General features: G+C 35.4%; 1 protein-coding gene across 4 annotated transcripts in view; it reads right to left on the bottom strand.

Annotated features, from left to right (window-relative positions):
- Positions 1–3,873: 3,873 nt before the first annotated feature.
- Positions 3,874–16,297, bottom strand: part of LOC131039040 (ATP-dependent DNA helicase homolog RECG, chloroplastic) — a 308,039-nt gene continuing 295,615 nt past the window's right edge. For all 4 annotated transcript variants that reach the window (XM_057971683.2, XM_057971686.2, XM_057971685.2 and 1 more), the window contains exon 19: positions 3,874–4,317. In XM_057971683.2, coding sequence (XP_057827666.2) covers positions 4,225–4,317 — 93 coding nt within the window. In that variant the 3' untranslated portion in view covers positions 3,874–4,224. The remainder of the gene's footprint in view (positions 4,318–16,297) is intronic.

The following is a 16,297-nucleotide window of genomic DNA, read 5'->3' as shown; positions in this document are numbered from 1 at the left end:
AATCCACATGACTCATTATTGTCATAGGGGTCATATTTAGTTAATCAATAAGGCTAACATTATCATCATCATCAAAGGGGTTTTCATTTTGTCAAGGAGACTCATCAAAGAAAAATGGAAGCATTATTATGAGTTTTGATTTGGTTGGAGAATGATATAATTTGAATTGTAGGTGTAAGATTTAATTGAATATGTTGTGGATTCTTGGAATTGATTAGGCTATTTGGATTGGAAAGGCTAGATTGGGTTTGACTTGATTGTTCGTGGAAAAGATTATGACTGTTGATGGGAATTGACTTGGACTTGGCAAATGGATGATGGCTTATGTTTAAACCTTAGCTGGGGGACAAAAACATAAACAAACCGACAAAGCAAACAAAGATTTGGTTTTTGGAATTTTGAGGAAACATGGATTTTTATTATTTGAAAGCAGTTATTGTTTTGCATAAGAAGACACATCAAATACTTTGCACAATCTTAAAATTATTCTCAGTGGGTGTATCAATTTTGATAGGCTAAAAAATACACCACCTTTAAAGAGTGAGTAGCCTTGATCCTCGTTTTGAATCTCAAGAGGCAAGGGTAAAAACTTTAGAACCCAACAAATGGGATGACTACAAATGCTTACCCACAACATACTACTGTCAATTCTTACAAGTATGATGTAATTTTCCAAGGTAACCAATGTACTACAAGAAAAGACAATTGAAAGTTTTAACTAGAATATACAAGCTCTCTAAAGGATATCCTCCACACACACACACACACACACACACACACACACACATATATATATATATGAAAGTACGTGAAGTTTGATTCTATGAAATGGATGGAAAACAAGTCACACAACTTGTCACAAGAAGGTAACCCACTCTCCTTCACTTTGCAAGGTATTAAGTTCTTGCAAACTTAATCTATAATGACTAATTTTCACTTCCAATAGATATGTCTTTTGATTCATCTCCACATTTCTATTGCCCATTGGAATGTGTGGGTGTTGATTGGTCCCTTTGCTGGTGAAAACTATGGCAGGCCCATAAGGAAAATAAAAACTAAATGCTTTTGATCAATCAATATCACCTTGTAGCATGAGGGGAAAGCTTGCACACTTAATTTCCTTAGGATTTAATCTAAAATTAAAAGAGATATATGAAATTTTTGATTCTCATGGTCATGCAAGCATGCAAGAGAGAATATATTTTACACAACTCACAAACACAACAAACAATGCATTCCCTTTAGAAATCAAAGGTACTCTAAACTAGTGAAAAAATTAATCTGACCAATGAAACCTTCAATCACGCTAATCAATAGTTTGCATTGGATAACTTTGGCATTATAGTTCTTACAAACAAATAATCAAGTTTGTTTGTTGAAAGAATTTTATGAATGACATTCAATATTTTGGATTTTTTTAAGTCTTCCACAAATGACACCAAAAAAAAACTAAGTTAAGATGATAAAAAAATGCAACGATTTTTTTTTAAAATTTAAACCTATAATAAAAATGCTAGAACTATTTAATACAGTAAGTTTTTTTATATGATTTTATTTGTTTCTCTCTCTCTCTATATATATTAAAAACCAAAAAAACAAAATTTCTGTACAGCTGATTCAATCTAATCACAATAAATAAAAATCAGGCAAAAGACAGTGCTATATTTGTTTTGACAAATCAAAATTATTGTCAGACAGAACACAAAGAAATAGGAAATCGATGGCTCCAAAACTTAGTTTAAAAACTATCAAAATTGGCGAAACTTATCTAAATTACAATGATTCTGTGAAAAGATCCCAATAATTTCAAGGTGACCAAATTGTCAAAAGCACATCACAGTTAAGGGATGAATATCGTTTGGGGAACACTGGCAACAAAGCAACAACAATATTTTTCTTCAGCAGCCCTTTTAATCTTGACCATGCCCACTCCTAAATCTATCTATACCTTAGCTGACTATAGCGTTGTTTGTTAGAAGAGCCTAAATAAGTATTTAAATTTTTAATTAACTAGGGCCCGAGAAAAATGTAGACTCAGAATTAGCAAGGCATTTCACTTAAGGTAAGATACATATAAGCGCAGGAATTGCAAGAACTTGAAGGAAAAAATCACTCCAAATCCACGAAAGATATCGAAACTCTTTGGCAAGGTTTATGTCCATTACTATTTCCACATTAGTCGAGTTTTATTAGAAACCCACGCAGAAGAAAGTGAGAAACAATATTCAATGAAAATTAGAACAAACAAATAAAACATAATGCTATTCTAATTCACTCAAACCTCCAATTAAGCATTAAATGCAATATGTTTCAAGTTGCAATGGTATGTGGGTGCTTATTTCATCAACATAAACATGATGATGATAAAATTTGAAGGATTGACATTATATTGAAAATTCATTAAAAAAATGATTGAATGAGAATGAATTTATAGACATTTAGAGTGAATGAATATTCTAGATTTGATCATAAAGCATAAGTTAATTCCAATAAATGTGGAGTTAATAAGGAGAGGTGGACTAGTTAACTAATTTTGATGAAGAATTTGTTAAATTGACGAGAAAGTTAATTCACAAGGTTATACATATATATGGTAAACTTTTTAACATGACCGTCAACATTGGCACAAGCCCTTTGGTTTCATGTGAAACGCTTTTGACCCAGACCTCATCCCCATATAACAATGCTAAGACTCAAACCTGAGAGCATATTGGATCAGCAAAGACACAAGCCTGTGATCACAATGACCCAATGGGGATTTGAACCTTGGTGGTCACAACAACAACACCACTTAACCAACATACTATGGGAAGAACCCACATATTATTTAAATGTTTATGGATAATGAACGGATTAAATTAATTAATTTATTTTATAGATCATAAATAACTCATTATAATTGAATAATAAAGAAATATTTAATTAAATAATAATAATAGATGAATATCAAGAAGAATTATTTTAGTATCTAAACCTGCAAAAAAACAAAGTTTAAAAAAAAGTATAGTTGGGTGATGCAAAATTGCTCTTACATCAATCATCAAACTTCTATTAGTGTGAAGACTCATTCAAGAAGGCGATGTCCTTGATGTCACCCATTTTTGTATAAATTCTTAGCTTCTCGCCAAGTCATGGGGCCATTTCATAGCTTGAGGTTTGGATATCAATTAGCTTCAATAGTCTTAGCACATCCCAAAGAATTTGTGCCCATATTGATCTACTTTAAATGGATGTTATTATTCTAATTGAGCATCAAATAGAGAGGCCCTCCAAGTCTTTGGGGATTGTAATGAGTTTTAACTGAACCTAGATATTTATAAATACACATCCTCATATTTCATTGTTATCATCACTCCTAAAATTGTTCCATCTTTTGAAAATTTGTTAAAAAATCATTGTGATCAATTGAGATTCAGCCTATGCACCTTGTAAGAATTCAACCAAATCTATGTTCCATTTTGTCTCCATGCATTTTCATTATTGCGTTGTGAAGTTGAGTTGAGCTGCTTGAATTGGCTACTCTTAATTGGGTACTCAAAATCTTACCCAGCATCACTCTCTTTTGCAGTGGGTTGAGGATTTGAAAGTTTTTTTACACCCTCAATTGTCAACTCCACTCCCTAAACATGTCCATGACTAAGGTATTTGAATGCCTTAGTTATGAACATGTTACACTATGGAGTTGCCATCTAATTAAGCTGACAAATTAAACCACTAAAACTGTGGTTTTAAACAAATGAAATGCTAGGATACACTTCTCTGTAAGGTGAAATTAGAAAACTGATAGTAAGGAAACTGAATCAATTATCCCACATTTACACACTTGTATCTATATTAGATTTGCATCATCTGATTTGTTTGAAGCACAAAATGTTCATTGAAATTGGAATGGACAAACGTTTCCAATATATACATGTTAGTTGCCTTTCATAGAAATACATTTAATAAGCGAACTTAGATTAGAATCATTTTATGGTGAGTCTCACATAAAGAAATGTGTTACTTTTGCTTCTTTTTAGCTTGGAAATGGCAATACAATTTTCATTTATTGCTCAAAAAGAATATATACCCAAAACACATTTTACAATGATGTAAGCAAGTTGCAACCTTAAAGCTCTTCCCAAGAAAAATCTCATAGGAACACGAAGTAGAGAAATTACTTTGAGAGTGTCATTCTAATTTCACAAATGATCTCTGGGTTTACAAACTCGTTTCTATCAAGCCTTATGGAACAAACGTATTCCAGGAATGCCGCATACTTAGTTCTACCTTGAGCTTGGCTAATCCTTCCAAGTAGCGATTCTTTTGAAGAATGTCCTGCATCCAAAAAAACTCTTGAGCGTTGAGAAAATATCTCAAAATCAAATGCATGTCTAGACAGAACAGTCATAAGATTCTCCAGAGATGGTACTGCTCTACGCATTGTTTTCCACAGTCACCTTAGACAATATTATTCTTATGAGTATATCATAGGTGCTAAAATTTGGAAATGCAAATGGCCCTACAATTCTAAGCTCCTAAGGTGGGTGAATTTATGACATATCTGAGTTAGGAAATGATTTCTTCTAACATTTGATTCATAATGTTAAAATATCATACTCTTCATGTCTGGGGACATACCTAGCTTCAATATATATACGGATTCTTAAGATGGACGACTGAATGCTTTTCAAGGAATAAAATCAGGAAAATTGCATATTTCAAAGTTACGTTGGAAATGCAGATACATAATGGTAGATGATAATGGATAGAAATTGTCTTTCTTAAAAAAACAATAATTAATGCATATACATGAAATTATGCTGAATCTTTATTGTACCATTGGAAAACAAATAAGCAAGATTACAGATTAATTTTCTTCATAAACAAAGCATCAGCTTCTACCTCATAGACAAAGATAGTTGTCATGATATATTGAAAGGGAAGTAAAGCACCCCTGGTTCAAGGAATAAAATCAGAAAAATTGCATATTTCAAAGTTATGTTGGAAATGAAGATACATGATGGTAGATGATAATGGATAGAAATTGTCTTTTTTTTAAAAACAATAATTAATGCATATACATGAAATTATAATGAATCTTTATTGTACCATTGTAAAACAAATAAGCAAGCATACAGATTAATTTTCTTCATAAACGAAGCATCAGCTTCTACCTAATAGACAAAGCTAGTTGTCATGATATATTGAAAGGGAAGTAAAGCACCCCTGGAGTTGCATGGGTGGAAAATACAATGGGCCTTGGTTGACATGGATCAGCTCATTTGCAAAATCGTGTGAATCTTGAATGATCTTTAATGCTTCTACAGTTCTATTGATTTCAGACATTATATAATCTAAAGTGGGAAGAAAAGATCGTTATGTTATTGAATAAATCTTATAAATGAGGTTTTGGTACTCTTTTCTTTGATTGGGGGAGGGCTGGTCCACAGTGAAATTTTGACTAAACAACTTTTATCAAGCTGTAAATTTGCTGGTTTAAAACGTTACATGACTGATAAAAGGATCTTTTATAATTGTAATTCACTTTCAAGGACATCCAAATATTATTATATGACAACTGCAGAGTATGGTACTACACAATTTTATATGTGATAAATTCAGGAGAGACTTGAAATCTATCCTTAATTTCCATTAAAGTTAGATCTGGTCATGTGTCACAGCTATTGTTTTGAATTTTTAAGACTAGTTAAGAATATTTGACTAATCTTCAATACAATTAAAAAGGAATTCTTATTTCCAGTTTCTGTGTTGTTTTACTCTGATTTCAATGAAAGCATCTATTATTACATGTTGGGTAACAATACAATTGCATCAGCTTAACAAATGGTTACAACATAAATGAAGAATCTGGCCCTTGATATGTGAAAACTCAGAAGATAAATGCTGGGCCTGCCCCGAGCAGTAACAAGAAAAAATACATCCAACTAGAACAATTTCCACTTCCTTCCACTCCCTTACAAGGGGGAAAATAGCCTTACATCTCGACCTCCACAAACAACAAAATGCAAAGCATATATTACAGATTTTCCTGATAATGAAATTGTCTACCAAGAGTATTGTTGTGACGTATTCACACATCGCCCCATTATGAATGGGGACCCCTACTTTTTGCTTTTTGGGGTTTGTTTTTCTAGGTTTTTTAGGGTTTTGTCTATTAACCTTTGCATTTTGAGTGTCGCCAGGGGGATCACTAGGATGGCAGGCTCTGCTTGAGCCAGGGTGAGTCCACGGGGCCCCAGAATTAGGGTTTCTTTGAGAGTCTTCCTTAGGGCCTGGTTTTGCTCTTGTTGCTAATTGTCTTGCTTGGTGAGTGAGTATCATCCTTGAAGGTCTAAGCTAGGTCAAGTTGGTGAGTGATGAAGTCTGGAATGTCATCCTGATCTTCAAATGCCCTGAAATTTGGCTAAGTCTGGAATGTCTTCCTGATCTTGAAATTTGACAAGTCTGGAAAACTGAAGAATCCTCCAAAAACTAGATTTTGCATTATAACTCCTGGAGGTTTGAAACCACTCTCAAACATCCTGACAATATATATGGAATATAACTTAAAGTATAAGAAAGAAGAAAGATATAAGGAAATGTCACTTATGCTTAAATGTTATATTCTATACATGAATCCTGACGGAGAGACCAAAATGTCAAATTTCGCTCCTGGCCCTTCCAAACGACCCAAACTTAGAACTAACTCATTCCCAGGCATTATTGAGGGCAAAACACTTGTTTGGATGAAGAAATGTGAGAAATGAAATCAAGATTTGAGCCTAAATGTGAATTTTGCTCCTGACCCTTCCAAAGTGTCCAGAGCGAAATTCACCTTTTCCTCTATTTTGCTCTTTCATATGGCCAAGTTTTGGATTTTTGAGGCATAGTTGAGGAGACTTGGATGCATGTTTGCCTTGGAGAGGAGGTTTAAGACTACAAAGTGATGGAAATTAGCCTAGAGGAGGAATTTCGCTCTTGACCCTTCCAAAGGGTCCAGAGTGAAATCTTCCATTTGACCTTCTATCTTGCCTAAAATGATGAATAGAGTTTGAAAGGACCTTGAAATTGATCAAGTTTGAGAGAAAATTGGATAAATCAAGATTTTCGCTCCTGACCCTTCCAAAGGGTCCAGAGCGAAAATCCTCATAACCCTCATTTCCTTCCTAATTTTGGCTAAGTGTTGGTCTCTAAGGCATGTTGGAAGGTGGATTGGTATGTTCTTGCCTTAGGAGGGAGTTGGACGCTTTGAAAGATGAAGATTTTGCCCAAAGTATGAATTTCGCTCTTGACCCTTCCAATGGGTCTAGAGCGAAATTCATTATAAACCTCATTTGCTCCCTTGTTTGGGCTTCAAACCTTGTTCCTTGGGTGGAGAATGATGTATTTTTGCCTTACAAAGAAGATTGGAGTTAAAAAGATGAGATGTCAAGCCTAGAGTGTGAATTTCGTTCTTGACCCTTCCAAAGGGTCCAGAGCGAAATTCCCCAAAACCACTTTTTTCCCTCAATTTTATGCCAAGTCTAGGGTGGTTCAAGGTGAATTAGGATTGGGAGTGTCCTTAGGTGTGACTTTGACTTGTCGGTGATTATAAAATTTGAAGGAATTGAGCCAAATCATGAATTTTGCTCCTGACCCTTCCAGAGGGTCCAGAGCGAAATTCCTAAAAACACCTATTTTCCTTGCAAATCAAGTCAAGTTTTTGGTTTTTATGACATGGATGGAAGTGAAAAGGTGTGTCCTTGCCTTTTGAAGTTGATTGAGGTTGAAAGAATGAGGAAATAAGCTCAAAACAAGATTTTCGCTCCTGACCCTTCCAAAGGGTCCAGAGCGAAAATCCTAAAACTCACCCTATCCTCTAGATTTGTGTCAAGACAAACCTTGATCAAGGTGAAATGGGCTTGGAGATACCCCTAGGCATGCCTTTGAATGGCTTGTGGTCGCCAATGACGAAGGTTTTTGAGCTTAGACTAGAATTTCGCTCCTGACCCTTCCAAAGGGTCCAAAGCGAAACTCTCCAAATCAACCATTTTCTCCTTGAGTGAAGCTAAAACTTTGATACCTATGGCATGGTTGAAAGTGGAGTGAGGTATTCTTGCCTTGTAGGGTGAATTGAGGTAAAGGAAGTGTAAGATCAAGCCTAAAACTTGAATTTCGATCTTGACCCTTCCAAAGCGTCCAGAGCAAAATTCTCAAAATGTCATTTTTCCTTCAAGTTTGTGCTAGGCCAGGATGGTGATCAAGGCGAATTGGACTTGAAGATGGCCATAGGCATGTGTTTCAATAGGTTTTGAGTCCAAGAGGTAAAGATTTTGAGCTAAAGAGTGAATTTCGCTCCTGACCCTTCCAAAGGGTCCAGAGCGAAATTCCCAATTTCACCTAAATTGCTCATGATGAAGATTAGTGTATTCTTGCCTTGGAAGACATTTCAGAGTGGAGGAGTGATTGAACTTGAGCTTAAACTAGAATTTCGCTCCTGACCCTTCCAGAGGGTCCAGAGCGAAATCCTTTGAAGCTCCTATTTTTCACCTTGTTTGAGCTAGGCAAAAGGGCTAGTTGTGAGATAATGATGAAGTGAGAAGAATTTGAGCCAGGAATGCAAAATTCCAAAGGGTCCAGGGCGAAATTCTTATAGGGTCTGTCCTTGGAAAGGATTTTGAACGAACTCTATTTTAAAGTCTTCTTGTTGATGATTTAAGGTGAAAATGCTTTGTTGAAATGAATATGTCATATGTACTTAATCACCTTTTGGTTTATTTTGCAGATGGAGAAAACCAGTCCAGCATCATCAAGGACGACCTCTTCCAATCCAACATCATCAAGGACGTTCCACAGGCAAAAGGGAAGACTCAAGGTGCTTTGAAGCATTGGAAGACTCAAGGTGTTTAAGGAATTGCCAGCTATCTACAAAGCCCTTCACTTCGCCACACTAAGGAACCACACGATGACAATGAAAGGCGTTGCTAGCATTTCAAGGAAAGGTACACCACCCATCCATCACGTCAAAGACAGAGGAGAATCAAATAAGGTTAGTACCAAGGTACGTTGAAGAAGCAGATAGTTTCAGAAGAGTTAATTAAAGTTAGCTTCTCGACTTCATCAAATTGAACATCAACCAAGTTACACGTGTTAGACAAGGTGGCTTCCCAGTCATCATTCCTCCAGTTGGATTGGTCCACCTCAGCATGTCCAGATTCAATGTACCTGACTCATCGAGGATGACACAAACTTCGAGGCACCTACCCTTGCTTCCTATTGGTCCTCACCCTTGGAATGTAATTTTCTAATTAGCTAAGGAAGTTTGTTGTAACAAACCCTAATTAGGGTTTCTATCTTGTAATCCTAGCCATTGATTCTAAATCAATCAGATCTGTCTATTTGTAAAGGGTTTCCCTATATAAAGCCTTGGCTCCTCATTTGTAAAGGTTAATAGTTGGTTGATAGAGAATAGATATTAGTGAATAGTCAGAGAATAGGAAATAGTTAGAGTAGAGTAGAAAGAGAAGGCAAAGATTGTTGCCAAGATGTTGTTGTAAAGGACTTGTAAACTTCATTGAAGAAATGGTGAATTCTATGGGTCGATTCAACAATTTGCATGGTCTCTATACTTCTCAAATTTGGTTTCATGTTATTAGATGAGTGGAAGAAATGTGTATGATCAATGGTGAAATATATATATCCATACTACTAGCAGTTTGTTGATTGCAGACTTGCCTTGTGTAGTCAACTGGAATCATTCAGCTTAAGCTTAACTTCAATTGTCGCTTCTTCATTGATATGCATCAGCCTGATTGTGTCCATGCTTGTAGCGGTGATCTAAACATCATAAAGCTTTCCTCAGAAGATTGCACTAACCTTGTGGAGATGGTCCTGGGATGTCAAAGCAAGACATAGTTAGAATTTCATCAAAGGTCATTCATTGCTCTTACATCCTTAGTATTAGAAATAGATCCCGTTTCAACCTTTCTCCTTTTTCCCTTTTTTTCAAAATCAAACGGCCAGTAAAATCTCACGTTCCAGCAATATCCAAAGCAAATCAGACGTTCAGGTCGTCGAATGTAAGTCCCCTTGTGATTCCAGCAAAATCACATCGTATCGCAAAGAGCTTATCCACACGTAGAGAACCTACATACAAGAACCTTGGAGTTGCCTCGACTGATCCTTCGGCGAGATCTTCAGCAATCGAGAAACTTTGTTCAAGAGAGGATAAGGTACCCTTAGGTATTTTATTCTGTGTTTGGTCGTGTATAAAAGACACATCAACAAGTATCCACCCCCCACCAAGAAAGCGAGCAAAAAAGTGAAATTTTGAAGTAGATTTCACTAATTTAAATAGGTTGACATCAAAGTTTCTTTCATGGTACCCTCCAGCAGTGCACAAAGCATGTTTTAAACCATAATTTAGTGGCAGAGTTACTACAGACATGCTCTTACGAAGGATTACCAATATTTTAGTGGCAATAAGGCTTCAAGAGTGCTCCATCCAGATTTGAGTCATGTTTAAGTGGCAATGGTCAACAAAAAGTATGCCGAGGTCAATTCAACTAGTCTTCAAAAGCCTATGCAAAGCACACTTACATGTTAGCCACCAAATTCAAGTGGCATAAGTGAATGAAAAGTGTCAGGGTTTGTGGTGTATTCAGGTCCTTCACACCTAGGAGGAGCACCATAGCTGTTGGATCTATTCCAATAATTTTTGTATTAGTTTCAGCAGATTTTTAACATTTTTATGGGGCTCCATTGGATGTAGTAAAGCTTTTTTGGAGTGGTTGATCATGGCTAACAAACCCTAGAGTTTCGAAATTAATTTTTTTCAGACTTTGTGAAGGTGTTTCGTAAAACATTCTGCAATGAGGGTTTTGTTGACATGAAAAACCGCATTCAGGCACTAGGGATTGAATGTAATTGATGCCGATTTATTGACAAAATCTAGGATTTTTCAAAGGTACTATCACTTCAGCTAATACGTTGCATGTTTTAGATTTGCTTTTATTGTCTAGAATTCATTTATATTAATGCTTGCATTCATGCGAAGTTCTTGCAAGAATAGAGATAACAATTAAATTTTTTATTTTATTCTTATGCAATCATTGTAAACAGTTTAAATAAGTGCCTTTCATAGTTAAATTTCTAATGGTAATTCTCACGCCTACATATTGTTGGATTTGCTATTCATCAAGTATTCAATGTTATTGTTATCTAAAGTTTGTTATTCACTCAATGACATTTATTATCCCTATCTTACTTATAAATGTTTATTGAGATGTCTTGTTATGTGTTTTTAGGGTTAATTTGATTCAATGAATTTGCAAGTAAGCTCAAAGGTGTACGATGTGGTTTTGTATTAAGTTTTCATTTAATTTACCATAGCATTCATGTTTATGTGTTTTAACTAATCAAAACTCTGTGTAATTGCATTGTTCAATCTCTATGTTTGATTGAACAATCACAAGCATCTAGTATTTGGATTTATTTTCAATAAAAAAGCATAAAAATTCTGTCTGGTCATTTACACTAAGTAAACCGAAACACATTTAAAGTTTACTTAATCTATAATTGTGAAATCCCTAGAAAAGTATTGTAAAGATTGTAAATTGGATGTACATATTTTTCATAGTAGATTAGTTTTTATTTCATAGGAAGTTTCCCCCTTCAAATTTGAATAGTAGTTCTTCTGCATATTCTATTTTTGTGTTGAAATGGAGGTGCAAATTAAAATTCTAACAAGCTAAAAATAGTACATTTCAAAACATACTCTTATTCTTGAGAATAAAGACAACTAAAAATAAAACAAATTTTTTTGGTGCAAGCTAAAAGTAGAATTTTGGATAGGCAGTTCTGGATAATTTTAATAATTCTGCAACTTTTCTTTTGACTATAACGAACTCTCTAAGCACATCTAAAATAACCTTAAAAATCCACTTCAATATTTTTAATCCCTTTGATTGGCATGCACTTTTGCTTTACATGCATCCAATACACTGTAAACCAAACTTTGAACTTGCACTTTGATTCTTTTGTATAGGTGTATGCTTCATTACCAAGTGCATACCTATGAACACAAGTTAAAACAATTTTTGAATTCCATTGTGAGGTGCGTAGTTGCACCCTAGATGCACACATAATAACTGTTCTTTCAATGTTAACATTTTTATTTTCTTTACGAAGTGCACAATTATACAATATACTTTGAAATTTTATATTTGAAACAAAGCACCCTTCACTCATGTGCACACTCCTAAATGTAACTTGGATTTCAATTTTCCCCTTCACAAGTGCATGCACCTCACACTACTACACGTCTTCTAAATATAACAAATTTCAATTTTCACCTCACAACACACCCACCTCATGCTGCCACACACACCTAACAATGAGAGCTAGAACTTTGGACTTTACCTTTATCAGGTGTGCCCCTCTACTCTAGGTGCACACTTCAACACCATACTTAGCCAACTTTTTATTCAAATTCCTCCTCATAGGTGCACCATTAACCTCATTTTGAGTTTTCAATACAACTTCAATTTTGTAATGTCCCCTTCCTGAACACTTCAGTATGGTGACCATTAGCCTATTTAGCGGGCTCCCATATGTTTAGAGTTAGGGGACTCATGTTGAAAATTTGATCCAGCTTATTTGGCGGCAACAGGTGCTGTATTGAGCTCAGGCATTTGAGATTTGCATAACACCCTTTCATGGAGTGATTTCAGGTAATTTGTCCATACTATTTTTAGTAAATGTCAAGATGGACAGTGACTTGGCTACTGGCAATGTTTCCATTAATGATATCAGCTTTCCACATTCCATATTGTTTCTTGCTTTTGCTTTTGGATTCAATTGTGTGAATTTTTGCATCAACCTTCCAAATCACTCTGTGATTTCAGGTTGCAAGAGTGTTTCTATTTTTGGGATGTCTGTTGGAGCAGGTGGTGATGATATTCCAGCTTTTAATATGGTCCAGTGCATTTAATTTAAATAAAGATAAGTTATAAAGTTAAATTAAATATTTAATTTTATCATTAATTAATTTATTAATATTTGACTATAAGGGTGCCCGAGTTAAAATTAAAAGTTCTTTTGGGCAAATATTTAATAAAGTGACCTTATGGGGTTGGGCGCCAACAATGGGGAGATATAAGGTGTTTAAAATTAAATTAAAAGGTGAACCCCTTAAGTTGGGTGTGGGCTTTTGGAACTATATAATTCAGTTTTGAGCTCATTTGCATATGCTTCGATTGATATTTTGAGAGCAAATTTGGCTGAATCTTCAAATTTTGGCACACATCTTCAAAGCTGATTGAAGAAATACCAAGAAGGGTGATAGAGGGATTCATTGCAGATTTTGGATCTGTTGATACCTATCTTGGTTGTCTGTACCTGTACTTGTTGGCCATACAAACTTGTGAGGGATGTGGGAGCAATTGGAGGAGTGGCATTTGGTATTTTGCTGACCATCTTTGATGGTTGTGGTTGCCCTAGGTTGTATTCCACTGGGTTGTGATTCAAGAACATATTTGATACAAGTTTTAAAGGTGGCGCCTAGGGTTTGATGATACCAGTTTGCTGGCTTTCTGCTATTTATTAGTAATATTTGTAATCAGCAAATGGGTATGTTTGATATTTAATTGTAATGTTATTTCACCAACAGGGTATCTCAAGTTTTGATGGCATATTGTACTTCCAATTTATTTCTGGTTGTGGGTGTTTTGAAATATTGTATTTGAAGAGTTATTCAGTTGTTTTATTAATACAAATAAATCTATTGTGAAACACAATTTTTTCATCTCCATCTACTTCTCTAAAACAATTCAAAACAACTAACAAAACAATAAAAAACATCAGCCTTTTACACATCATTACAATATCCACAGAAACAGGTCTAATCCTAAATTGGTAGCAGAATAATAGGGAGCAACAAATATGGGTGATAGGGACATAGGAGAGCGTGCTCTGAATATGTTGGACACCATTCTTAGAGGATGGTAGGCTGCAGATCAGCGAGTATAGGAAACGAATACTTGGGCAGTTGGTTGAGTTGATGGCTCGTCAAACGGGGGCTAATAACAACAACAACAATAATGATAACATGAGTGCAAACAATGGAGGTAAGAATGGACAGCAAGGTGGTTATTATGTTGGTTTCCCCAACTAGGGTTCAACCACAGGTTGACAATGAACCCCAAATTACTGATTTGCAAAATCAATTTATGTAGAATTGGACAGATGGAGCCCTAGATTTTCAGGTTGCAATGCCTCTTAGGGACATTGTCCTCAGAATGAAGCATAGACCCCATGCTGGTGGAATACTGAATAATTATGACCTACAGAAAAAGGTTGGGAAACTGACCCTTCCTTACTATGACGGATCAGAGAAGGCTTCAGTTAGAGTTTGGGTGTAGAGGGTGGACACTTATTTCAACGTAATCCCATGCTTGAAGATGAAGCTATCAAATATCTTGCTATTCACCTTGATGGTATTGCTCATGAGTGGTGGCATCATGGGATGATCACTATGGGACAAAATCAGATCACTACTTATGCTGAGTTTATAGAGAGACTTATTGACATTTTTGACAAGAAGGATCCAGAGTTGCACTTCAAGGACTTGGCTCAGTTGAACTAGTGGGGTTCAGTTACTCATTTTTAGAGGCTTTCAGTGTTGGTCACAAATATTTCAGAGAGGGCTCATTGTTCTTTTTATGAATGGTCGTTCAAATCCCTTAAGAGGTTGGATTAAGGAACTTAGTCCACCTACTTTACAAGAAACCACCAAGAAGGCTAGAGATACGGAGACCTCTACTTCTAGGACCAAGTTTTAGTCTAAGGGATTCCCACACAAAATGGATAAAGACAAAAAGTATTTTCATAGGGAATCAAATCAGTCGAGGAATAAATCTAACAGGTTGGATAGTGAGCAGTTGAATGAACTCAAAAGGAAGAATTATGGCTTCATTGTAGGAAGCCATGGGATCCATATCATAAATGCAATATTAAGGCAAAGGCAAAACAAACAGAATATTTTTCAGCAGAGGAATCAGCAACAGAAAATCAGATCAGCAATCTGTTTTAGAGGGTAGTGAGGAGGAAAGTTCATTAGAAGAGGAACAAGGAAGTGGTGATACTATTGCCCAACTTTCTAGGTTCCAAAAAGTAGTAACATTTAAAGTTAGAGGTGTTTTACAGGGGGCAAAAAATAATAACTCTCATTGATACACGTGCTGCCCATACTTTTATTGATGAAAGCTTTGTAGCTAGAAGAGGACTTCAAATTGAAGAACATGAGAGCTTTAGAGTAATGGTAGTTGATGGGTATAAGCTCACTTGCACTCATAAGATTTCCAATTTGAGCTTTCAGTTAGGAGATTGAGTTCAAGGATGAATTTTATGTGATGAACATTGGAGATATTGATGTGGTTTTAGGGATGCACTGGATGCAATCACTTATGGAGTTCACTTTCAATCTACAGAAGATGGAGATGAAGTTTGAATCAAATGAGAGGAAGATAGTGCTCAAAGGGTTAATAGATGTGTTGGAAATGTTGTCATTGATATCAAGAAGACAAGCAAGACAATGTTTGTCATTGAGGTGAAGAGTGGATGGAAAGATTAAGAGCAACATTGTCTATGGCAACTTGCTTATGAAGATCTCTCTATTATTTTATGAATGATATACAAAGCCATTAGAATCAGATAGTATTGAAGTTGTTCAATATTGGTGATATACAAAGCATTTTGGGTTCATCAAAGAAAGGTAGAAGAGTTCTCACGTTTTGATCATTAGCAAGAACCGAGGAAATAAGAAGTGATCATTTGCAGATGTAAACATTTACTATAATGCAAATGATAAGATCACAGATATGGTGAAGAAGATAATTCGGAAGTCAAAAGGATAAATTAAATAATAATGCTTCTACAAGTATTAAGTACAACTGCTGGTTGATGAGAAAGATCACGATAGAGATTATGCTTGCCAATCTATTCATATTGGCTGCTACAGAAGATAAGGAAGAGATTTCAGAATCAGGGAGGAAGTGACTACAATGCACTAAACATCTACAAGCAAGTGAATATGACTTCGGGGCAACTACACAATGTTTTGTAGAACAACATTAATGTGCAGCAACTGTGTTATCAAAGAAGACAGCGATAGACGTTAGAGAAAGATATACAGCCAGAAAACGAAGTATTTTTGGTTGAGATTAGAGACAGAAATTCAAATTGAAATGGCAAAAATTAATATTAAAAAAGCATCGATATGTATGTGCTCAACAGCAATTACATTCTATGTGATTAAAGTTAAGGACGATGTGTTTAA

The sequence above is a fragment of the Cryptomeria japonica genome, chromosome 6 (assembly GCF_030272615.1).
Source record: "Cryptomeria japonica chromosome 6, Sugi_1.0, whole genome shotgun sequence".
Taxonomy (NCBI): Eukaryota; Viridiplantae; Streptophyta; class Pinopsida; order Cupressales; family Cupressaceae; genus Cryptomeria; species Cryptomeria japonica.
Note: the sequence above shows the minus strand (reverse complement) of the source record. Positions and strands in the feature narration are given on the sequence as shown.